The following is a 24093-nucleotide window of genomic DNA, read 5'->3' on the forward strand; positions in this document are numbered from 1 at the left end:
CGGCTCCCGCCCTCCCTTCCTGCCGCACAAGTTTCCGCGGGGTAGCGGCGCGCCGGGCCCCGCCGACACCTCTCGCTTCCCCGCCCGGCCCCGAGGAGCTCCGCTGACGGCCGCCGGGGCGGGCTGGAAGCGCGCGGCCGGAGATGAAAGACCGGGCGTGGGCCGCAGGTCGCCGGAGCTCCGGCTGGGCGCTGCCCGCCCCTGGGCCTTTCAGCGAGGAGGTGGCCGAGGGGGCAAATCGCCGGGGGACTTTGCCCTAATAACGCGTTAAAAAGTAACCTCGGGCGGAACGGCTGCGAGTCTTTCTCGGTTTCTTCTAGGAGAACTTGAATTTAAACTTCGCAGCTGGCCGCTACTGCGGCGCTGCCTCGCCCCGCCGTGGGCCAGCAGAGATAAGCGCGAGGAATCCATCGCCCCGGGCTGCCGTGCGAGCGGCGCCGCGAGGGCGCGGGGATGGGACCGGGGGCAGGGCAGGGACCGCCGCGACCGAGGCTGGAAAACGTGCTCAGAACCAGCAGTTCTGGGATGATGCGGGGCAATAAACCGCGCTCGGCCATCGGCGGGGGAAGTGGCGGACAATGCCTGAAGGCCGGCTCGCTCCGTAATTACCTGCTTCGGGTTTTCTCATCTCTTCCATTAATTTATCTAGAGCTGGTCGCTGTCAGCGACAGGATATTCGCTTTAAGGCACGGCTTCCTCGGCCCGCACAGCTGCCCGAAAAGTAGACCTGCCTTTCCTGCAGGGCCTAGGGCCCGCGATGCTGATCTTATGCCACTGATCTCAAGGGGAAAGTGAGCCCGGAGCAGGGCCCGCAGCCAGGGCAGGGGGTGGGAGTGAGGGTAGGAGGCATCTCTAGCAGCAGCACGGACTTGAATTAGTTTAAGTAAAGCTGTGTGTCTACCAAGCTGTGTTCTAATGCAGCACTTTGTAGTCTTCGTGCTCAGCCATGTATGTGCCTGGGTTCCTATTGCTGATGTCTCCTTTCTCTCTTCTCTGTCCCTTCATGATCTATTCAGAAACTTCTTAGGAGTGGTGAGGCATTGGCACAGGCTGCCCAGGGAGGTGGTTGAGTCACCGTTCCTGGAAGTCTTCAGGAAACGTGGCGATGTGGCACTGAGGGATGTGGTCAGTGGCATGGAGGGGATGGGTTGGTGGTGGCACTGGATGATCTTGTGGTCTTTTCCAGCTTAATGATTCTATGATTTCTCACCCTGCATATCAATGAAGTCACCCATTACCAGCCAAAACACTCAGGTTGAGCACTGATAGCAGTCAGTCAGTCCGGAGGTGCTATCTCCTCACTTTCCTGTCAGCTTGGCTTCTTCCAGGTCTTCCTAAAAATTTGGCATCTGCCATACTGGAAGGCAGCATAGCTTTTGAAAACAACTGATAGAGTTTAACAAGAGTAGATGTGAATGTGTCAATTCTTTAGCCCGCTTGTTGGAACTGGAAAGCTCCCCAATATTCAAGATAGTTTTAAGCATAATGCCAAGTTACTTGAATGCAACTAAGAGTTTTTAAAACTCTTGCTTTAGACCAATGATCTTCGTGTTATGTGGCTTGCTAAGACCAGAGCCTTGCTGAAAAGAAGTCCCACTAGAGATGTGCTGGATTGTCCAAACCCAGCTTCCAGAGCTTTAGGGTGTAATGCTCCTAGCTATGATCGTGATCATAGTAAAGGTTTTTAGAGACTTGAGTGCACCACTACATGGGATTTTTGTTTTCCAGCTACAAAGGTGTTCTAAATGTTACCCGTTGGCACACTTGACCAACTCTCAGCAACAAAAGGCATTATGTACACAGCCTGTTTGCTTAGTCACAGCCTCAGAACTGATCATGTGTGGGTGGACCATCAAGCTCACAAACAGGACCAAGAAGGCAATAAGCTGCCAAGGGAGCTTCTGTCTGTGCCAGATCTGTTGCAAGTCCTGGCTCCAGTTTATGACAACAAGGCATGATGTTCACCTGTCCATGAAGCATCATTTCTACTGATGATAATGAAAGATTTCCATTGTAGTTTTCTCCTGCTGCAACAAAAACTGATGGAGAAAGTACATCTAAGTTCTTTGTAACATATATTCCAGTAAGAACTCATTCTTCAAGCAGAATTCAGTTTTTGAGCCTACTAATTTTGACAGTGTTTCCTGTTTTGTTTTTTTTTTTCAGATGTGGCACTGAGTCAAAGAATTCACATGAAGGTACAAGCAGATGAGATACCTTTTAATTTTGATTTACATGGTGCTTGCAATAATATATGCAAATCCTATTATGTGTTTTCCAAGACTGATGTTTAAAAATTAATTGGTTTCCCTATCTTAATATACAGGTATATTTTTTAAAATGAATTTTAAAGTAGTCCAGATGATCTCAGCTTGTAGATCAGTCACTTCAGTATAGTACATTCTAGTCAGAACTAAAAGACTCAACATATGTAACCTTACAGATTGCATGACACTCACTGTGCTTTATGAATGTAAGATAAAATCTGCTAATTTTTCAGGCCTATGTTTTATTTACAACAGCACCAACAAGCACAGATTTTCCTTCTAAAGCACAGCAATCAATGTGTTGTCACTTGAGATACCGCTGTCTGGTCAAACACTACCTACCTGGTAATCAGTGTCATGTACCCACTAAGACTTCCAGAACCTTTAAAAGGAGAAGTAAGTCGTCTTCAGACATGTCCTCTCCATGACTACTGTCCTGTATTGCAACATGGACCAGGTGGGTGCTAAGCATCAAGGCTTTCTAGCTGGGAATTGGAAGGGGCTCCACGTTCCACTGATGGGACACCAAAGGGCAATGTAACACACTGATGCATGGATTACACTTCCCACGTGCATTTTAGCATTCCCAGGCAAACTCTGCCCAAATTTTTAGGGTTTCTCCCTAGACAAGTACTTTTCTGCCTTCTGAAATGAATTTATTCATCTTACTTAGGTATGATTCATCCAACAGCCTTTGTTCATTAGGTGCTGCACTGAAACCTCCAGACTACCACCAGCCTTGGATTATTTTCAGTCGCCTCTGACAGTCCTCTTAAGTAGTAGACAATGAGCAAAATAACACTGCATGATGTAAACAGGGCAATATCTGAAGATAAATTTAGTAATAAAGTTTCTGAAAGCATATGTGCTTTTAAGGAGCATTAGTGAAGCATTAGGTAAAAACAGTGAAGTTAAAAGCTAGGAAATATGGCACGGGAGAAAGATTTAAAACAGACAAGCACTGTGAGGCTTTCAGTCACTCATTCCAAGAATTAGTTCTATGAGAAATGAAACTGGAAGTAGCTACCATGTGATCACACAGGCAACTGGCAAGAAAATGAAGATGCTTTTTTATTTATTTTAATGAACAATGAAGTAGCAAGCAGTGCCACAGATGCACCTATGAAGAAAACATGAATAACATTTTTAAAATTTATTTAATAAAGCTTGATGACACACATAGAATGTCACAGTGTTTTTAAATTACAGCCCATTCAAGCCACTAGAATGTGGTGGCTCAAGTACATCAAGCAAAAATAGTAATGGGCACTCTAGGTTACAGAACAAGTTTAATGAATATTAGCACAGAGCAATCACAGGGAAGGTTATCTTGTGTGATATGTAGATATTTGTTGCTTAAGAGGAGCAACAATATTTAAAATCACTATTAGATTCAAAGATAAAATTCAGCTTTAAATTACTTTGTGGTTTTGGAGAGTCAATTTAAAGAAATAAAACATCAGGTATAGCTTTCCAGGAAAGTGAAAATGAAAGCTAAGATTCCTGAATGGCAAAACAGGTGTGGATAATTTTATTAATTTGGTAAGGATTGGACTCTCAGCCACCACAGCTGAAGTAGTACTAGGTACTCAATTTCATAAAGGCAGACTTCATCTGAAGACCTTGCAGTTTCATTTGTCAATTTGCATTAACAAGTCTCTTTATTGGAGAGATCACAATTCCAGATGAAAATCTGAAGGGCACTTTCGAGGGCAGTTCAGTAAATGCATCCACTGCTCTGAAGAAGAACCAAGGTCTGTGTAGCATCCCCACAGACCTTCAGCCAACCTATTCTTAGAGCAAGGTGTGGTAGTATAAACACTCCCTTGCAGGTCATCTGTTCCAGAGCTTTTTAGCTACCTACTGGAGTTAGAAAAATTCTGCCATCTCACCTAAAACCTTAACAAAATTGGAGAGAGGGAGGGAGAGATGGAAGGAGGGAGGGAGGGAGCGCGCAGTCCATTGCGGTTTTTATATCAACCTTTTGGATATTCAAGGTCTCTCATCATTCCCCTATTCTCCTCTTCCCCAGACTAAACAACACGACAACAGATAAAACATGCTACAGCGTTTACATTAACTCCATCAGTGATTGCATGGTGTTTACATGTTTCTAAAACATCCCCTCAGCCCTCTGACATATAAACTTGGAGAGCTCAATAAAATGGGAAACTCAGCGAGCATTCACTCCACCACTATGGCTGCTTGGCTGCCATTGCCCAAGACACACTGTTCTGTACACAGGCCTTGGACCTTTCTCCAGATTTTGACCAGACTGTTTCAAAAAGCACTGTCAAAGAATGAGGAAAGCTAAAAGCAAGATGCGGATTGGGCGTGGGGAGTCCTGTAACATTTTCGACTGCTTTTCTATTAAAATACAAGCAGTAGTGTGGAGACCTCAGGAGCAACTTACATGGTTTTCCTTGGCCAGAAGGATAATGGGGAATTAAGAATATGCCACAATTTCAAATATTTTCAGAACCTATTAGCCTGTAAAGTACTAATGTGTGACCTCAGTGTCAGCCAGAATGCTGATGGCTTGGCAGGTCTTGCAGCCAGGCTGGGTGCAGCCGCGGTGCTAAGGCAGGAGTCTGCAGATTGCCTCCTGCTTTCACCAGTATTTTGCAAGAAGAATTCCAGTAACGACCCTAGTGGCATTCATAATGACAACCACTATGAATTTGCAAGATGCCTCTTGCCTCCGGTTGCAGCAGGAACCCTTTTGGTTGCTCTGAAGCCCTGAGGTTCTCTCTCCCCCTCATTTTCTGCTTTCACACATCTTGGCAAGTGCTGGCTCTGATCCTGTACAGCCTCAACCATACACACAGCTCTACCCATGATTAGTCCCTGAGGGACATACTAAAGCTTTGAATATGCGTAAGACTGAAATCAAAAAGAGTTCCTACTTACCAACACTTTGGATTTGGCTTATTTGTAGCATTTTTACAGCAAAATATAATTATTCCATGATGTTCATTCTGCAAATCACGATTTGTGTAGCAAAAAATGATACAAAGACAAGTTGCAGAGGAAGAGAAATAGTCTGTAACAGAATATAGCTTTAAAATCAAAATAATTAGTTCAGAAATCATGTGTTTTTAGTTTTTCTAAATTCCAGCTGAAAATAGTGGCAATTTCAAATGATCAAAGCAAAGCAATAAAGTTGAAATAAAACTGACACAGAACATCCACTCAGGCCCGCAGTTGCCATAGACCAGTAAACTTTCTGTTTACTCATTTCTCCCATTTGTCTCGAATTAATAGCTCAGCTCTGCTTAGTGCCACTGGCAGCACTGACAATTACGCTTTGATTCATACTTGGTGACTTGCTAATTCAAACAAGGGCACTCCAGCCACACAGGCGCATGAGTACAGGCTGAAAACAAGCAGGAGCCAGTTCTGCAGCCTCCCCACCCTCCTTCGTGAAGAAATGGGATGGGGCCATGTACTTGCTGTGACAGATACAACTTGAGGCAGTGTTACCTGGAGTCCTTTCCCAGCTCCTCAAATTCATAATTCCACCTGACTCATAAGACCCCTTAGTGCAACTATTTCATCCAAAGTCCTCAAAATGAAGAGGACATCTGGAAACTGAAGGTAGCTTGTGGAATCTCTTCCATGCTCGTGAGTTCACACACTAGATCCCAGTCCTGGTTAGAGTTTCTTGAACGTTCCTTGAATATTCTGGGAAACTCTTATCTCAAAGAGACTGAATGTCATTGACACAGCTGAGTGGGATGGCATGGATTTGCATGATACAATACTATGAGTACAGCCCTCGCCAAGGGGCTTTTCTGCTGTTTGAGGACACTGCCATGGGGTTTGACCTCACCACGTGCCAGGAGCACCGAGCTTCACACAGCTCACATTTGTCCCAAACCCACCAGCACCAATGGAAAGGCTCACAATGCTCATAATGTAACTCTTGGCCATGCCTGCGTGAACCTTTCTTCCAGGATACTCATATTCCTATTAGGCAGAAATGCTTTCTGGAACACACACATTTGCTAGCAATTTTCCTTTCTTTTTCTTTGTTGACTACAAAATGCATGCTTATACAGGCATTTTCTTGTCACAGATGTAAAAAGGTAGATTTTACACCACAGATGATGAAAATGTATGTCATATGTCTGTCGTGTTTACTCAGAGGGTTTCAAAGAGCTGTGCAAATATAAGGGAGTGACTCTCTGTACTGCTTCCTTTGTCTTCCCTTCCCTTATCCCTTCCCTTATCCCTTCCCTTCCTTTCCAAGGTCATATTTCTGTGGCATAGACAGACCAGGAGGTGTGCCAGTACCAGTGTGAGCTCAAAGCTGACAGCCATGTTACTGCATCTGGCAATCTGTTCCCTGTGGCAATGGCCTTTCTAGCTCACACCACAGCCAACCCCAACAGTATCAGCTCAAAAGTCTGGCAGCATTAGATGTAGTCCAATAGCTCCAGCTCAATAAAGAGGTGAAGAATTCAGCCCCACTGGCAGAATCCCACTGGTGTGAGGAGTCACATGTAAATATAAGTAAAAGTTGACATAAAAGAAGCTTGGAAGCCTGGGAGTGCTGTCATCTAATTCCCTGTAAGCACCTCTGCCTTGCCAGGGTAAGCAGCAGAGCTGCTGTATGAGAAAATATAATCCTGACGAAACATTCTGTAATAAAGTGTACAGACATTCCCCCATTTTTATTTTCATCCTAATTGCTAACAGTACGTAAAAGTACTTGGGGCAGTAAAATTAAGTAGGAACTTCTGTTTTAAGTATAGAAACCACAACTGTGGAAGCTCAGCATGCTTGTGAATACCACGAAAATGTGAGCCCTAATGCACTGTAGCTGCAATCTGATTCCAAGCATCTGTCCTCTAATGGGTAAATCTGTGGGGGAAGGGGCCTTCTGATCAGGGAATAAAGTCCACATTCTCATTTCCTAGACAAAGAAGTTCTCCTGTCATCCTCTAAGAGATCTCTGTTTGCTCTCTTAGTAGCAAGCTTGACTGCAACAGGTAGTAAAAACCCTCTAGAAACTGCCCCTCTAAGCTGAGGACTTCCTAGAGGAAAAGCTGCTAATGCAAAGTAATTAATGTTTTTTCCCCCTTACTTCTGCAATGATGCACGCGATTAACATTTTTCACATTTCCAGTGTGACTGCCTCTGAAAAGTTTAGCTAAATCTTGCCTTTCACTTTTGGTCCATGTCCCACTGATGCCCCGTCCCTGGAGGTGTTCAAGGCCAGGTTGGATGGGGCCCTGGGCAACCTGGTCTGGTATTAAATGGGGAGGTTGGTGGCCCCGCATGTGGCAGAGGGGTTGGAAATTCATAATCCTTGAGGTCCCTTCCAATCCAATCACATTCTGTGATTTACCAGCCTATGAGCTTCCCAGTTCTCACCACTGCTGTCATGCTGCTCCTCCACCAGTGCAGGAGACAGGAGGGCAGGGGCCCGAAGAAAACAGATTGGACAAAGAGGCAAATTGGCCAAAGTAGAAAAGAGACAAACAAACAAAGGTAGCACTCTGAACTAAGAATCATGTTTTCCCATCCAGAGTTTCTGAAATTTTTAGAACAGAGGGTCAGATTAATTTCTGGGTGCAAAAGGAGCACATGCCTAGGAAAGATGGGATGTATGTTTCTAATTTTGAAGGAAGGTTTAGGGAAAAAAAAGATAGATATACGAAAAATATTTGAAGGAAACTTGAGGGAAAAGTACAGTAGATGAAAGGGCAGCTGAAGAAAGCATATGCATCAAGGCTGAGAAAAAAAGGAAAATATGCTTCATTTTTTCTTTCAGAACTGTGGAATGATGTACTCATCTTGAATCCATAATTCACCCGATGTAAAGTCAGTCTCCTGTCTCCATACACAGTGGGAAGGAAGGGGATGGGGGAAGTGGGTGTGCTACACCCTGAAAAGCCCAGCTCGTGCACTGGGAGAGGCTTTGTGCAGCTCCTGCGCTCCTCTCCCCACGTCGTAACATGGAGCAGCAGCACACGCAGGGAGAAAAGTATATCTATGTATATATGACCAGAAGAAAGAAACTGCATTTGCAGGAGCAGCTTCCCAGCCCAAGGGAAAGAAGCTCTTTATGCATGTGCCTGCTGCTGCGTCTGGTTGGGCTGTAGGTGAAGAGGTCAGGGCCCGAGCCCTGTGCTGATGTGGGATATGTGGGGTTGCTTGCTGTTATCTTCTCCATTAACAGAAAACAGTGATGCTGTAAAAAAAAAAACCACTAAGGGGACATATTTTGGCCTCAAAGACAAGCACTCCTCAGCTAGGCAATGCCTCTTCCATGACTGCCCGTGGCCATGCAGCCCCGTGTGCAGGACCTGGCCCAGCCCCTCATTGCTTCTCTGGTCTCCAGCACTGTTTGGATATGGGTCAGTACCAAGGTCACAAAGGAAGCCATAAATCTGGCATATGATACACTTCTGTCTAGTTGTTGATAGATAGCCTTTTATATACAGCATTCATAAGATGACATAGAATTTATAGAAGCTGTACCTACACTATCAAATAATTCAGCTTCCCCATCCTGTCCCAGGGTCGGGTGCTTTGACAGTCTGTTTTATGCCTCAGTTCATTGCTAGACCCCCTCTTTTACAGTGAATCCATGCATTCTCTTCAAAACAAACCAGATGAGCTCGGGGGTCATTAGATCCAGAAACCACACTGAGGTGGCAGTGGGACACCTCTCCCGGGAGCACTGCCTGCAGCCATCACATCTGGTGTCTGGAGGGACACGTGCATGGGGACAGTGCCTGCCCTCAGGGTGGGGACAGTGCTGAGAAATGGGTAGCAGAGCTGCTGTGCCCCTCCTGGCTGGAGGCTGGGGGTCACTGCCTGTCTCCAGCATAGTCATGGCAGGCGCAGAGGCTGTGCTTGGTTCTGAGACTATGCTACAGCTACTGGTTACTTAGCTTTAAAAGCAAACTAATTAATTAAATGTTACGGTCATTGTGAACATTTATATTGTTAAACTTGTTTTCCAAAATCAGAAAAGAACCACATTATTCTTACAAAATAAATTTCTCATTCATGAATTGCAGATGACTGTTCCTCACTGTGATTTGAAAAGGGAGGCTTCCAAATTTCAATGCTATTATCATTTGGATGGAGAGGAATGGAGGATGAACATGTAAAAACAGGATTTACGGTGCAGTGCTTTCAATGTGAAATGTTGCCAGCTGCGGGCTGTGACAAATTCTAGAGCGATCCTACAGAATCAGTGGCTGGTATTTTCCCACCGCAGCGATGTCCAAACGTGGAGGTCATGGACACAGATTGATTTTTTAAGGATGTAGAGAGCTGTAATGAGCTCCTGGAAAGCGATATAAAATGTCAGTGGTAAAGGAGATGAACTCAGAAGCAAACTTGTAACCAAACCAAAAGTTATCCCATCCTTTTTCTTCCAGCATGGTCAGAGGTTTGAGACACAAGCATTACGGACACACCACTGTCAGGAGTGAGGAGGCTGCAGGTGAGACACATGAACCAGGGCTTTGCTGGGGAGCAGGTCACAGCTCAGCACCGCCTATGCACAGTGACCCATATTTTACAGAAACCCTTACCAAATCCCAGCATCACAGCAGTTGGAAGGGATCTCTGGGGATCATCAAGTCCAACCCCCTGCCTTATCTTCATGCAGAGCTGGGGGAGGAGGCAGCGGAGGTGCAGCAGATGTGTCCATCCCGTGCTGTTTGCGGCCTCTGACTCCGGCACTCGGCGCAGAGCATATGCTGCACTCTCCACTTGAAAGCCAGCTTGGAACGGAGCGGCACTGTGCGCGGTGCCATAAAGAGGCAGGCATGGAGCTCCATGCTGACTGGCTGTTTACCCTAGTGTCCTACCACAGCACATAAGTTATAATCAGAGGAAGGAAACTCCTCGGAGATCTGAAGGCTTTAATTGTTTCAGAGTGCAGATGGTTTGAATTACAGTAAATCAACACAGCTCAAAGTCAATTCATAGTTCAGCAACGGCTGCTTCAACAAGTGAGCTTAGTTTGCTGGCACTTCTGGGGAAGCTTTAGCTGCTTTGCTACTTATTTTACTGACATTTCTGGGCTTAAGAAGCACTGCAACAGGTGAAACCATAGGGGTGTATGTTGCCACAGACATTTCCTCTATGCCTTATACCAGACAATTTTTGGAGCAGCTAAATATAGCTGGTTTCCACCAACATTTGAACACTTTGTTTCCACATGTTTTCTTTTCTGCTACTGACATAGAAATGCTCTGTACAGGCTCCTGGAGACTTCATCCACAACTCTGGTTTTCTTCGCTATGCCGAGAGCTGCCCCACAGTCTCCCCAGGGAGAGATGAGGGTTGGGCACCAGCAGCTATTCCTGCCCTTGTCTGTCCATCCATTCGGCTCCTTCCCAGGGTGTCCTAGTCCCTGCAAAGACAGCTCAGCTGTTGATGAAGCAGCTGCTGAACAGCCTCAATTTAGGGCATAGATTGCTAGGATAAACTGGAACCAATTTTGCTATGTTTTTTGTTGTTTTTTTTTCATAGCACCAGTCTGAACTCTGCCCCAGCAGAGCAGCTGCTTCACTCACTGAGCCATCCCGTGGGATGAAATGGAGCTCCTCAAAAGGATAGCAAACTGTGGGGTACTGACACTGCTCAGTGACACCAGTGCAGGGAGGTTCCAGTCAGGAACTGGAAACCACACTGCAGGAGAGAAGCACAAAGTGCTTTGCAGCACAAAGCACTGCCCAAGGGAGCCTGGATCACTGCCTGCTGCCATGTGCCACATGGACTGCAGATCTGCTTGGGCAGTAAAGGCAATCCCACCAACACCAGCTGTTAAAACCTCCATGTCCTCCACCTGCACTCGGTGCCTGCATTGCCCGGTCCAGAGAGAAGCCAGCCACACACGGCCACAGAGGCTGTGCCTGTGCAGCTTGGGGCTGCGGACTGATCTACAGCCCATGTGCACAGGGAACTTAATACTGAGGGTGCTCCTCTCCTCACTTGATGTGGCCAAGTTAGCAAGTCACAGGATAATTGAAGAATGGGTTGTACCACAAGGACAGAAAGCAATCAGTGAGCAAGCAGTCAGTTCACAAACTTCAAAAGAAATCAGAAACATCCCTTATATATAACACCCTGACAGAATAACACTAGAGAGCACACACTCTTTGCTGCATGCATGCTGCATTCACCTTCTTGTTTGGAGTGAGTTTTCTTGAAAACTATCTGTTTCAAAGACCTGCTTTTAAATTAACTCAGGAAAACTCTACAAAACCTTTTATAAGAGGCTTATGGCAGTGAGGGTTTGAAATGCAGAGGCACCCCAGCACTGAGAGCCTTCCGCTTTGTGGAATTTCAAGTCCACATCCTGGAAGCAGTCTCCTGCCACAGACCCCACACTGCTCACAGGGCAGCAGTCCTTGTCATTGCAGCCCTAACATCTGCATCAGCATCTGCTTTTTTGGGAGGCCCTGTCTCTCCACACGTTGCTGCTGGCAGAGGTTTGCCTGCTGTGGCTCAGCCAGCTGACAGCTTCCGCAGCTGCCCTGCAGACACTGCAGGGAACACAGGGCCCACTGCCCCCAGCATCCTGCCAGCAGGTCGGCCACAGACAGGACTTTCACATCAGCATATTTTTCAAAAGACCGCAGCAAGAGTGCTCACAAAGAAAGGGTTGTTCTTGGAGACAAGCAACTTCCTAAAGAATCCATTTCCTCATTAGAACACCAGAAAGGTGGAAGGTTTCCCTAAAGCTGGCACTGAGGGCGTAGCTGTGACATGAAGATAATTACTGGAAGTAACGGGCGAAACTGCCAAATCTGACTGCTGCAGAACTGCCAGAACATTTTTCCTTCTTAATTGCAGCCAAAACCCACAGGTGACTTAAAAGAAATGAAAAGCGTGAGGAAGAGTGTGGAATGACCAGGAAGTACTGCTCCAAGTGCATAAGCATTTTGCTTTAGCACAATCTAAAGGACTCATCTATGAAATGCTGCTTCAGCCCTTGGTATTAGGGACAATTGCCAACTAATGTTAGTTAGAGTGGCCTGGGGATAGGTGGAATCGAGGCAGGCACATTCCCCTTGCCTCAGAGGCCCCATCTCTGCTGAGCTCTCTGTCTGGCTCAGGATGCAGGGCAGCTCCTGTTCCCAGTGCCAGGAGTGCTCCGGGGCACGCGGTGCTGATGTGAGCTGATGAAAAAAAAAGAAGAAAAAGGACATGTAAATATTCATAAATATTTACAAACTGTTTCTGAAACTCAATCTGATGTAGCTAAACTCTGCTCTCATCAACTCTGTTGGACCCCGCATCTCATTTTTCACTGTCTCCTACAATGCAATGATTCTTACCCCCAAGAGCAGAGTTGCCCTGGGAGATCCAGTCTGTGTCATAGGAGATGAGCAGAAGAGGGAAAAGTCCAGGCTGCTTTTGTCTGCATCTCTTTTGCTTTTCTGTTTCTCTCTTACTTTCTTCTCAGGCAAAGATCTCTCTGTTCTCCTGTCCCAGCACCCAGGGCAGCTCTTTCCACCAGAATTAGAGAAGGCTGGAGTGCAGGGGTTGGAGCAGGCTGCGATGAAGAGCAGGAGGAAGAGGAAGAGAGGGAAAGAGAAGTGCACACCTACTGCCACAAAGTTAGAATCTACCTAACAAATAATGCTAGGGTCACTTCTTGGACAGAGAGTAGATACCTGGTTACAGCTGGAAATAGGGGTTCTAGGTATTTCCAAAATTTATTTCTCATATTTGTTCAGCCCAAGAAATTGTTCCACTCCCTAGGTTTATCTGCTAATTGTGGGAGAAAATATAAAGAAATCAGTAAGATCATATTTCACAGATGGAGCTGCTAGAAATCATACTCCTTTCCCTTTCTTGTACTGAGTTACCTTCCAGCTCATCATATCTTCATCCTTTCATTCTTTCTCCAGATTACAGATTCTTGGACAAACTCAGGAATATGCCGTGATGAATCACTCAGCAGTACTTGACTTCAGAGGTATGGGCAAAGCAGAAACAAATTCAGAAACAATCAAGCTCTCAGAATTGAACTCTGCTTGCTGCTGACACACAGGCGTGCCACACACCGCATTTATTTGCCCACAGTATTTCGCAACAAAGAGTAGTTCTCTGTGTGATTAGGAGCAACAGATAGGCAAGGAACATTAATCACAACATCACTGTTTCCAAAAACATTTTCTATTTCTGACTCCCCAGACTGAGATATTTTTGAGATAGAGCGAAATACCAGGTTTGCATACCATGAGCACCTCCCTCCTCTTGGAATAAGGAAGAAAAGAAAGCTGGAGGCGAGAGACTAAAAATTAAATCAGTACATCTGAAAATTGAGACCAAACTGACTTGCTGAAGGCCATATCTAATCAGTCATTAGTAGAGCAAGGACTGCAAATCTGGTTTCCTCAGTCCCAGTTTCATGCTCTAATTCCTACCTCCAACAAATTGCTTTATAATAATCATAAGACCTTGCTGATTAGTCATATATGCAGATAAAGAAATCTCTCCAAGGTTATTTGAAGGAAAATACTTGTTATGATAGCAAGAGGAAGGTTGCAGGGAGAGAACTGTGCGAATGGAAAATGCAGAGTGTGTATCAGAGCAACATTCCTCTAAATACAAATTCAGGAGCGATGGGAGATGTAACAGCAGTGGTCAGCTTTACTACAGGCCAGTCCTCCCTGAAGAAAAATGCTGTAAAATTGTCTGATAAGGCTGCAGTGATACAAAAGTTTAGGGAAATCAAGACAGTGTAATTTTATCCTGAAGTCAGTTAGGTGAGATCAGCCTTAGACAGGATGCTGATCTCATCCTGCTGCCCCATGGTAACTATCACCACTGCTTTGTTCTCATTCAGGATTGTAAAGCAAAATAATCAATGACTGTACTTATCTTGCTGTAAACAAATGCAGTCAGAGAAGACAAAACCTGAAAAGGGACTGGCCATGGTTACACACACACTTGTAAGCAGTGGCAGAGAATGAGGTGGAGAAGCACAGGACACGAGTTAGGCAAAGCAAATAATTTTATCCAGCTATCCAGCTGACTGCAGCACATAGCAGGCAAAATGTTTTAAATAGGGATTTGCTGCTCTCCATTGGCTGATGGCACTGGTTGTAGTGTATACGCTTCAAGACCTCTTGGGGTCTGACCATAAAAGTTTTCATCACAAAAGTAAAGGGCAGATACAATTTTATCCTTTTTTGTTGCTTAAATATCCACACAGGGCAGGCAACCCATTGGGCTTATATTCTCAGGGCACCTCTGCCTTGCAAGTAGTATGGCTGCAGCATCACCTGGGCCAGGTGCTGATCCAAAACCCACCCAGAGGCCTTCTGATTAAGAACTGGGTCATGGAGAAAGGGAGTGACTGGAAGATTCAGGATGCTGTGTACCTTTTCAAGGAAAAACAACACCGCTCCACCTTGCAGCTTCCTCACCCCATGACTTTGGGTTGCTGACCTTCCCACTGACTCCTGACTGTGAAGGTGATCCAAATCTGAATCAAGATGGGTAGGGAAATGGAAGCAGCTGCAACTCCCTGGACATGCATAGATAGAACAGTCTTGTAGGCTCTGCTGTGTCAGACCAGCTGAAGGCTGCCTGCAAACTGTTTGCTGAGACAATACACTTTATTCACCTAGTATGTCAAAGCTCTCATTTTCTTCCTTTTTTCTTCCAAGAAAAATCCACAAGTAGTATGTGGATTTCTTTTCTCGGCAAGCCAAAACAAGAGCAGAAACAAAAGAAGCATAAATCTGAAGATATCTGAAGGTCATAGCTGAAAGGCAATCAATGCAAAGCGACCCTTGGAACCAAAATCTTATCCAGAATATCCCAGCCATAATATAAAATGTTTACCTTGAATGAAGTGACGATAAAGACTTTACCTCATTTTCAAAAGTGTTGTTTTTTTGTGAAATAAATATTTGAGGAAATAAAAAACCAAATAACTGATCACCAGCGTATTCTTTTTAGAACACATCAGATCTAAAAAGCTTGTAGGAATCTGCATTTTGTAGCTCTAGCTCTGTGTTTAGAAGAAACACAACAGTCTTTCACTTCTGGGCAGCTTCTTTTGCATTGCAGTAGACAATCTGGTCACAGGAACCAGAGGTACAAGACTGAAAGCTATACTGAAGGATTGGAGGCTTAGGTTAAATAGGTTGAGCAGGTTTAATAAAAACAGAGAAGGAGACATGACAAAGTGATTACTGCTTGATGTCCCCCACAGTTATGTCAAGAACCCAGTATGTTTTGACTCCAGAAAAGCCAGCCACTCCTTTATGGTTTGGGTAGGAACAGAAGGACTGTTCCCCACTAGTTTAGTATGATGACTTCATTGTCATTGCCTTTAAATGACATAGTAACTGGTCACAGTTTCCCCCTTCCCAATAAATACACTGAAGCACTAACATTACTACATTACTGAATTTTCATGCATTCATACGCATTATTTGCAGAGTTAACAGGGAATATGTAAGTTCTTATCCACATTTCCTGTGAGACAGCACAGATGAGAATGGAGCTTCATTGTACAACACGATTCTTGGAAGGACAGAAACCACCACTGATAACATATGCCAAATTGGAGAGAAACTGAGCTTACACAGTTTGGTGAGAAGGACACAAGAGGAGAAGCACTCTGGACAGACCAAAGGCTGAGAGTCAGTCACCAAAGAAGAGCCCCAAGGGCAGCTCTTAGGCAGTGTCCTCACATAGAGGAAGCCACGATCAGTGCAGAACAACACTACCTTATTTTGTTTGATTCCCTGGTCTCGGGGAAGCAAAGCTTTACATTCTTCTAAGATAAACGGGACTGCATCAGAACAACATACGCTCTATTCTCTACCTGCTTTTCTGACAGCTATCTGTGGGGCTGCTGGTTGGCAAACCACTTGGATCAAAGACTGGGAACAAATATTTTCATACCTTTATCCAGCAATGTTATCACTGAAAATAATCAAAAACCGCTCCCCACCTTCCTTCCCCACCAGGGAAGGTTTTGCATCATGCCTTTCCTGCACTGAGTCAAAAGGCAGCAGTAATCTCTGTAAATTTCCAACAGCAACTAACACCATGAGTCAACAAAAAAAGCCTGATACTGTTAAAAAAAAAAAAAAAAGAGAGAAAGAGAATGAAGCTTCAAAAATATTTACACCAATTTACGCCAAGATCCAAACAGTTTTGACTTTTTCTTTTAATCAGCCTTGCTGCCATCTTGTTGTTTGCTTAGGGCAGATCCACATGGGGTGAATTAAGCAGTCTGCAATCATTATTCCAGCCCAGCTTCCTTCCTGAACTCTCAACTGTGAAATAAAATGAGCCTGGTGAATAAGCACAATAAAATGCATGTGATATCAAATATTTCTTGGAACCCTGTTTGGAAAACTATCACCCCTGTGGATTAGTAGATTAAGACAGCCCTGACATGGCTGCTGTGCTACTGATAACTTTATTTTGGTTGAGGTATGAATATATATCCATATATTTTTGTGGATGTGAAGTAAATAATCAGGCAGCTTGTGAAGGGAGGGGTGAAAGTGACTGCCATCCTATCTACCAGTTGACTTCCAGGAGAAGTTTAGCTGTCTGTCTGTCATCTATTTCACAAGAATTTTCAAGAAAAAATCAATGTAGGCCTCTGCAGAGGGGCAGAGACTCACGGGAGCTGCCATCATGTCCCATATTCACAACTTCCCCATCCAGCATTCATTTTCTCTCATTCCTCAAGTTTTGACGGTTGAACAAGACACTATCATGGATAGTGCTTTATCACCAAGCAAATGGGCATCTCACACATACCATCACACTCACTGATGAGACCCCTACTTGAGCCAGCTCTTCTCCAGGCTGAACAATCCAGGCTTTCTCAGCCTCTCCTCATAGGAGGATCATTGTGGTGGCCCTTTGTCAGACTCTCTCTAATACATCCATGTCTCTCTTATGCTGGGAGCCCCAAACTAGATGCAGCACTCCAAGTACAGCCTCATTACTGCTGAATAGAGATGAAGGATCACCTCTCTTGACCTGCTAGCTACACCTTGCCTAATGCAGCCCAGAACGCCATTAACCTTCTTAAAGGCAAGGGCATGTTGCTGGCTTAAGTCCAACTTGGTATTCACCAGGACTATGAAGTCCTTTCCTGCAGAGCTGTTTTCCATTTGGGCGTCCTCAGCATACACTGGTGCCTCGGGTTGTTCCTCTCCAGGTGTAGAACTTAGCTATTCTCCATGTTGCACCCCATGAGATTCTTGTTGGCCTCTGTCCCCATGCAAAGAAGATGGAGCCAGGCTTTTGTTAGTGGTGCACAATACCAGGACAAAGGGCAATGGGCACAACTTGAAGCACAGGAGGTTCCCTCTGAACCTCAGGAAACATTTCTTTACTGTGCTGGTGACAGAGCACTGGCACAGGCTGCCCAGAGGCTGTGGGGTCTCCTCCTCAGAGATCTTTAGAAGCTGCCTGGATGTTGGCCTGTGCACCCTGCTCTGGTGGCTCTGCTGGGCAGCAGTTGGAGCAAAGACACTTTAGAGGTTCCTCCCTGCCTCAGTCATTTTGTGATTCTGTGACAACAGTAAAATGCATTTCTTCAGTGCAAGCAGCCAAAACTCAGTTGCCTACACATGCCCCATAAAAAACAGTCCTCTTGGTGATCACTGGCCCGATCTGCATGTTGAATAACTACCCAAAAGATAACAAAGAGAATGTTCTCAGATTTCCTTGCTGCAAGCCATCATTGGCACAACCCATAGCACCCTCACCCGCTATCAGCTCCCCCTGCTTGCTCAGGCAGAACCTGGCCACCTCTGGTGCTGGTGTGTGTCTATGTCACTTTATATTGTCTACATAACACATAAAACAATGTCTCACAAGACTGGTTCTCCTGCAGCTTTTTCTCCAGCAAGATTAGGCGTTTGAATTGAATATCAGCAAACCACTCGAACACATGGGACGTGCAAGCCTATATTACTTCTATTAAATTTGTAACGTGATCATCTGTGCTCTGCAGAGCCTGCACAGGTCCTGTGAAGATATTAATAGCTTTGGACAAGGAAGAAGACTGCTGCAATAAAGACATGCAGTCAGTATTTTACATCACATATGCGGCACAACACTGACAGCACAAACTGGAAATGGTTGTGGAAGATGTTTGTGGTAAGGATGATGTGTATTTAAAATACAAGCTGAAGGATCTTCTAACACTGATCTTATAACAATAGCTGACAATATTTCAAGCTGAAGGTGGCATTACTGGGGAAGGACTGTGTGTCCTTTCCTGAGGAGCTCATACAAATGTCTTGAATATAACAATACAAAACTGCAAAAATCAGATGTTCGCTTGTAATATTCCTCTGGTCTAAGAGCAGTTTTTGCCTGTAACTTGAAACCTTGTCTGCTTCTTTTTAAGCAGCCAGAAAGTCAGTGGTTTGAATGAAGTTGATTAATAAACAACCAAGAATCGATCTCTGGATTTCAGCTGTGTTTCCACTGATCAGAGAACTTGCTACCTCTCTGTCTGAAAGGTCAGACCTGTGTATTATTATTCAAGGACTTCAAATGCAATTTGAGGGGAAAAAAAATGCTTCTTCTGTGGGCTGTGAATTCCCATAAAGTGCCATCAGGCTGAATCCTGCCCTGTTAGAGATCTGAATTCCCATAATATGTCATTTGGTGCTATGATGGCACATCTGTCTGTCCACTCACTGTCCACTCACTGTGTGCCCCATCCAACCTTTACTGTTGGGCTTCAAGCAAATCCAAGTGGGGTTGACATTGTGCATAGACATCCAAGCTTTCTGAATGCCTGAGAGCTAGGTAAAGCATAGCTGCCTGAGCTGTCAGACATCTGGAATTCCAGGCAACTACACCAAAAAAGTCTCAAATTCTGCCAAAATAAAAACACCACATGGGAGAGGAAGTTATCTCCAAGAAACCTGAAGTCATGGTAATTCCAGCAAGATATCCCTTTCTGGCAAGGGATGGAAAACCTTCAACCCACAGGCTGGAAAGAGACGGTCAGAATTTCTTGCCTATACACATTAACATGCTTTCTGCTGCTTTTTTTTTTTTTGCTTTTTTTTTTTTTCACATAAGTTCTTCAGGAGATGGGTAGGGAAGCAGCTGCGGGTATAAGAGCTGTTCTGGCAGCAGCAGGAGCATAGAGCTGCCGGCAGAGGCCGGGGCTGGGAGCAGCTGTGGGCAGAGGGGCTGTGCTGTACTCTGCTCCCTGCCCTCTGCTGGAGATCACTGATGGAGAAAGAAAACTCACTGGGTTTTAATGCCTTCTGTGTGCAGTATTAAAATTGTCATCAAAAGATATAAAGCCAATAAAGTCTGCAAAAATGGGGTATTTCCTGCGGGAATAGATACTTAACAGACAAACAAACAAAACAAAAACCACAACCACAACCTAAAGCTCCAAGACCCTCTTTAAATTTAAAAAAAAATTCTCTCTGCTTAAATGCATCTGTTGCCTTTGTCCTAATTGAAGTACTTAACGAATGTCTTAGTTATCCTTGACCCAAGAGTTTATGCAGCCTGCTCAGGAACACCTGGTGGATAAATGCTCCAGAGGATAACTGCTGCATTCTCATGATACCTAGATGCATTCTCATGATACCTCTAGAGACTATTAAAGAAGTCCAAATATCTGATATACTAAATTAGACTTCTTAAAATGTTGCCATTTATGTTTTATAAACACACATATACATTATCATTTAAGTCAGCACTGCACAAAGTCATACTAGCAATATTCACACTGAAGGAAGACTGCAGAGAACTGCTGTGGATATCTCTTAAATTTTTTTGCTTTGAAAGTTTGGGACCAATTCCTAGCTTTTACTATATCATACTGATACTATATCATGGCTTTTATTTATGTGAAATGAATTTCTATAAAAGCAGCCTGAGCAACGCACACAACTGGAACTGAAATCAGCTCCAGGTTTGAAATCAATCCCAGTCACTGGCAAAAATGAAACTATGTTCTGCCTGCCAAAACATTTAGTCTTCCTCTTTTCCTTTCAACTATTACCAAGCATAATCAGGTTTAATAGAGATTTTAAATATACAAGCCATAAAAAACATGCACGCTGTACAGCAAACAAACCATTACCAACAGTGAGTATGGGAGAGCAATCAGTAACTCAGTGGTAGCTTTCGTTATTCATCAAGAGCTGAACACATCTGCACAGTGATATTTTGCTTTGTACTGTCTCTTTTCTTCCCAAAGGGCATTTTTTTTTTTTTTTTATAAAAGAGATGTCAAAGAGTCTCACCTCTCTGAGTAGAGAGAACTGAAACTACTTTCAGCCCCAGTTACATTTAGTGGCAGCCTTGGTGCCCACAGAGTTTTCCATTCTCGCACTCTCTCTTTTCTCCTCACCCACAACCAGCCCCTCTGCTTGCTCCTAGAGGACACAGGCAGCTCTCTCACTGCTTTTCCCAAGGGTGCTGTTGTGAGACAGCAGAGGGTATTAATCCATCTTTTCTGCTTTAATCTCTATAGGGAATGTCTTTGAGAGGGAACCATTTAAGGCCAGACAATTAGCTAGACACCATCCCCTTTTCACCTGAGCCGTGTATTTCTGTCATCGGGTAATTGCACTAACTGTGAAACTGTGAGCTTCATTTACGAATATTTAACCACACAGCTATACTGATCTCTCCAAACAGATATGTAATCACATTTCCTAGACCTTTTTATCATGAAATATACGTGTGTATACATATATCCACATACAGAAAGGACAGCAAAGTTCAGGTTTTTGATCTCCAAGGGCTTATTAGCAACGTCAAGCAGTTTGTCCATATTCCAGAGCATGAACCTATCTGACCAGTCCCTGGCAAGATTGTTAGTAAGGCATTCCTCTCCATAAATACCACAGAGTTCCAGCAGTTCTTTGTAATCCCATCATGTTTTCAGTGGACACTCACTGCATGGCTGAGATATCCCCAAATACATGCATGCTCTTTGCAGATATGCATTTTGCTAACATAGTGTGATGCAAAATCAACTAGTTTTGCATACCACATGATTTTCAAAGTCATAATGCAGATAAAGCAAAAGCAGACTGGAGCACTTATCAGTTTGCTTCTGAGGACTGTTCTGTGACAAACATCTTACGCCTACGTTAACAATCCTGTGGTGCAATAGGAGCAATTCTGCAAAGCAAAGCAATTTGGTGCAGTGCTGTGAAGTCATCAGTGTGAAGACTTTGGTGGTTTTATTTAGGACAATCTCAGTCTTGTTCCTGTGGGCTGAATGGCCATCATTGGCTGGAGCACATCAGAGTGTGCCCCTATTCAACCTGAAAATGAACTGAGTTTGTGTACTCTGAGACCGCCTGCTGATACAAACCAAAACAAAAAAGTGAGGACAACTGGAAGACTTGCTTCCAAAGCATACTCCAAGTCTAATTAAAACCCTACAGATTACACTCCATCCACAGAATGCCAGAATAATTTTGCAAAGAAAACAGATATAGCCTTTTTCCCAGATAAAGTTCTGTGCTGGTCTAGTGCATGCTTGGCAAGCTTAGCAAGGGCATGGAGACATTTTGATGCACTCAGAAGTTTCAACTAGTTCACGTGAAAGTCCAATGGCTTAACACCTCATTAAGTGTGGGTAGACTTTTATGGGTGACAAAAGGTAAATTATCTGGAAATGGGTAAAGGCAAGAGCTAATTAGCACAATGCAACTTCTACCAGAGCACTAAAGATCTGTATGGTTCTTTATCACTGTGTGAACCTTCTTCATGGAGAATCCCTACCTCCCTACAGTCATGTGCTGCTTTGATGCGTCTACTGAGGAAGGAGGGGCAGGGAGAAGGCGCAGACATTGAGGGTGAAATACAAGGTGAGAAGCAATGTGGTGCTCTAAGTGAGGGGAGTACATCGCAACAAACTGAAGCTGCTGGGGAATTTCAGGAAATGTGAAATTACTGGCAGAGAGGCACAATAAAACTACACCAGTCAAAACCACAAGCATCATTCAGTGGTAATAAACGGCCAAGCCCTTAGCTCCATTCGCAGTCCCACAGCACTCCATTCAGCAGCACACAGCACCTGGGTTGCCCATCTCACTGCCAGGTGCTCCACGGCACAGCTAACGGCCTAACGGGCAGCCCAGGCTGCAGGTTCTCCCCCCAGCACACACACACCTGCTCTGCTCCAACCACCCTCCTGGGGCAGCCAAACCTGCAGGAGAAATACCATTCTGTGAGATGATTCTCAGCAAGCTTAGCTGAAAATTGATTGGAGGAGTGGTGACCCAGCTGGCAGCAGTCACACTGCAAAACCATAGTGCTGCTGGCCATGCTAAAGTGTGACATCATTTCCAAGCAGCCAGGTGAAGCAGGCAGACCACGTTTCATTACAGAGCTGACAAGAGACAGCAGTAATTACACGAACATGAGACCTATTACCTGACCATCGCTGTCAGATCCATGCAAGGTGCCATGTGCAGTGAGGCAGTCCATTAATTTCCCATTCCGCCGGCAGCCCAGGTGCACCAGATCTCGGCAGTGAGCGTGGCATGTGTATTTGCAATCTGCAACACACACGCAGACAAAAAGAAGAAAAACAGAAGTGTTTAGAAATGAAGTTGCTGCAGGCTGAAGCCCAGAGCGAGGCACATCCTGATTTACTGTGTGGCCTCCAGGAAATGGCGCACTGCCTCGTTTGAACCTCCCCGTAAAAACAGGAACGTATCATGAAGATGGAAAATCACTGGAGCAAAGAAGACAGCCCCAACATGGTCCCAGCAATGCATGTCTCTATGTGGAACAGGGCTGCTCTCATGCATTTGTGCAAGAAATCTGTGTCATGCACTATATATTAGCTATCGTAATGCAAGCACATGAGGGTCTGCTCTCAGAAAAGACACATTTCTGATTTTCAGATACAAGTTTCTACATAAGTACAACCACTATACAACCACTGTTACATAGCTTTATGGATTTTAAATGAGGTGCTCTTGAAAATGCATACAGGAATACTGAAAACCAATGAGGAGTTTATCTGAAGCCACAGTTAACCTGCTAAATCAGAAAGCTGCCTTCAGGAACAATTCAAAAATGTCACTTGCAAGCTACCAAAATCAACCGGGATGGACACTAGAAATGTAAATTCCTAACAGAGGCAATTGGCCCCATCTCTACCAAGAAAGCACTTGATTCATACTGCTTCAGCATCACAAAGAGATGAATCACTTTACTGGAATTTGGTTCTGAAGCCTTGCTGCATCTACTGTTATTATAAGTTGGGCAGAGCTTGTTATACCACCTTTGTCTCGCACTGAATGTCACTCTCTATTTTTAGACTTTGTCTTAAATTGTTTATAATTTTGCCAAAGAGGAACCACTTGTCCTTAAAGTTTCCATGCTGGGGAATATCATGCTGTTTGGTTTAGGACATTTTGGTTAAAACAATTCAGCCATTTCCAAGAATGACTGTTGAAGGAAATGCTTTGATTTTCCCAAAATAAACTGCTCATGCAAATACTTTTTTTTTTTTTTTTTTTTTTTTTTACAAAGCTTTATACCATTCTTGTTTATAGAAAAATATGAATTCTGGGTGGGATTCTTTTTTTTTGTTTGTTTCCCTTGTCAACCTTTCAAAAATCTGTTTCCCACATTTTTTTTAATAGATTCCCATCACACCTCTTGAAGGATAAATCATTCTAGGTTCCCAGTTACAATCAATACTCAGCAGCAGTGTTACAGGGCAACTCAGCAGAGTTTCCTGCAATGCTGCTCTTCTTGGCTATGGAGTGGATCTTTAACATAAGAGGCACACACTTAGGGCATCAGCAAATGGCTTATAGCTAATTACAGGGCAAGAACG

The 24093-nt window shown here is 44.4% G+C and overlaps 1 protein-coding gene and 1 long non-coding RNA gene across 3 annotated transcripts in view; one reads left to right on the plus strand and one right to left on the minus strand.

Annotated features, from left to right (window-relative positions):
* RASSF3 (Ras association domain family member 3) overlaps positions 1-22742 on the minus strand; it is a 72606-nt gene extending 49864 nt beyond the window's left edge. The window contains exon 1 of the mRNA XM_052669471.1: positions 22674-22742. Within this exon, the coding sequence (XP_052525431.1) occupies positions 22674-22727 (54 nt within the window). The 5' untranslated portion in view covers positions 22728-22742. The remainder of the gene's footprint in view (positions 1-22673) is intronic.
* Positions 21-15251, plus strand: LOC128073997 (uncharacterized). Of its 2 annotated transcripts, XR_008202962.1 has the most exons (4): positions 21-2724; positions 9668-9732; positions 13157-13224; positions 14467-15251. It is a non-coding gene; the product is annotated as an uncharacterized LOC128073997 (long non-coding RNA). The 2 variants fall into 2 exon arrangements; XR_008202963.1 differs by lacking the exons at positions 9668-9732; positions 13157-13224; positions 14467-15251 and adding an exon at positions 4300-4668.
* Positions 22743-24093: the final 1351 nt, after the last annotated feature.

This window comes from Tympanuchus pallidicinctus, unplaced genomic scaffold (assembly GCF_026119805.1).
Source record: "Tympanuchus pallidicinctus isolate F22 unplaced genomic scaffold, pur_lepc_1.0 scaffold8, whole genome shotgun sequence".
Lineage (NCBI taxonomy): Eukaryota > Metazoa > Chordata > Aves > Galliformes > Phasianidae > Tympanuchus > Tympanuchus pallidicinctus.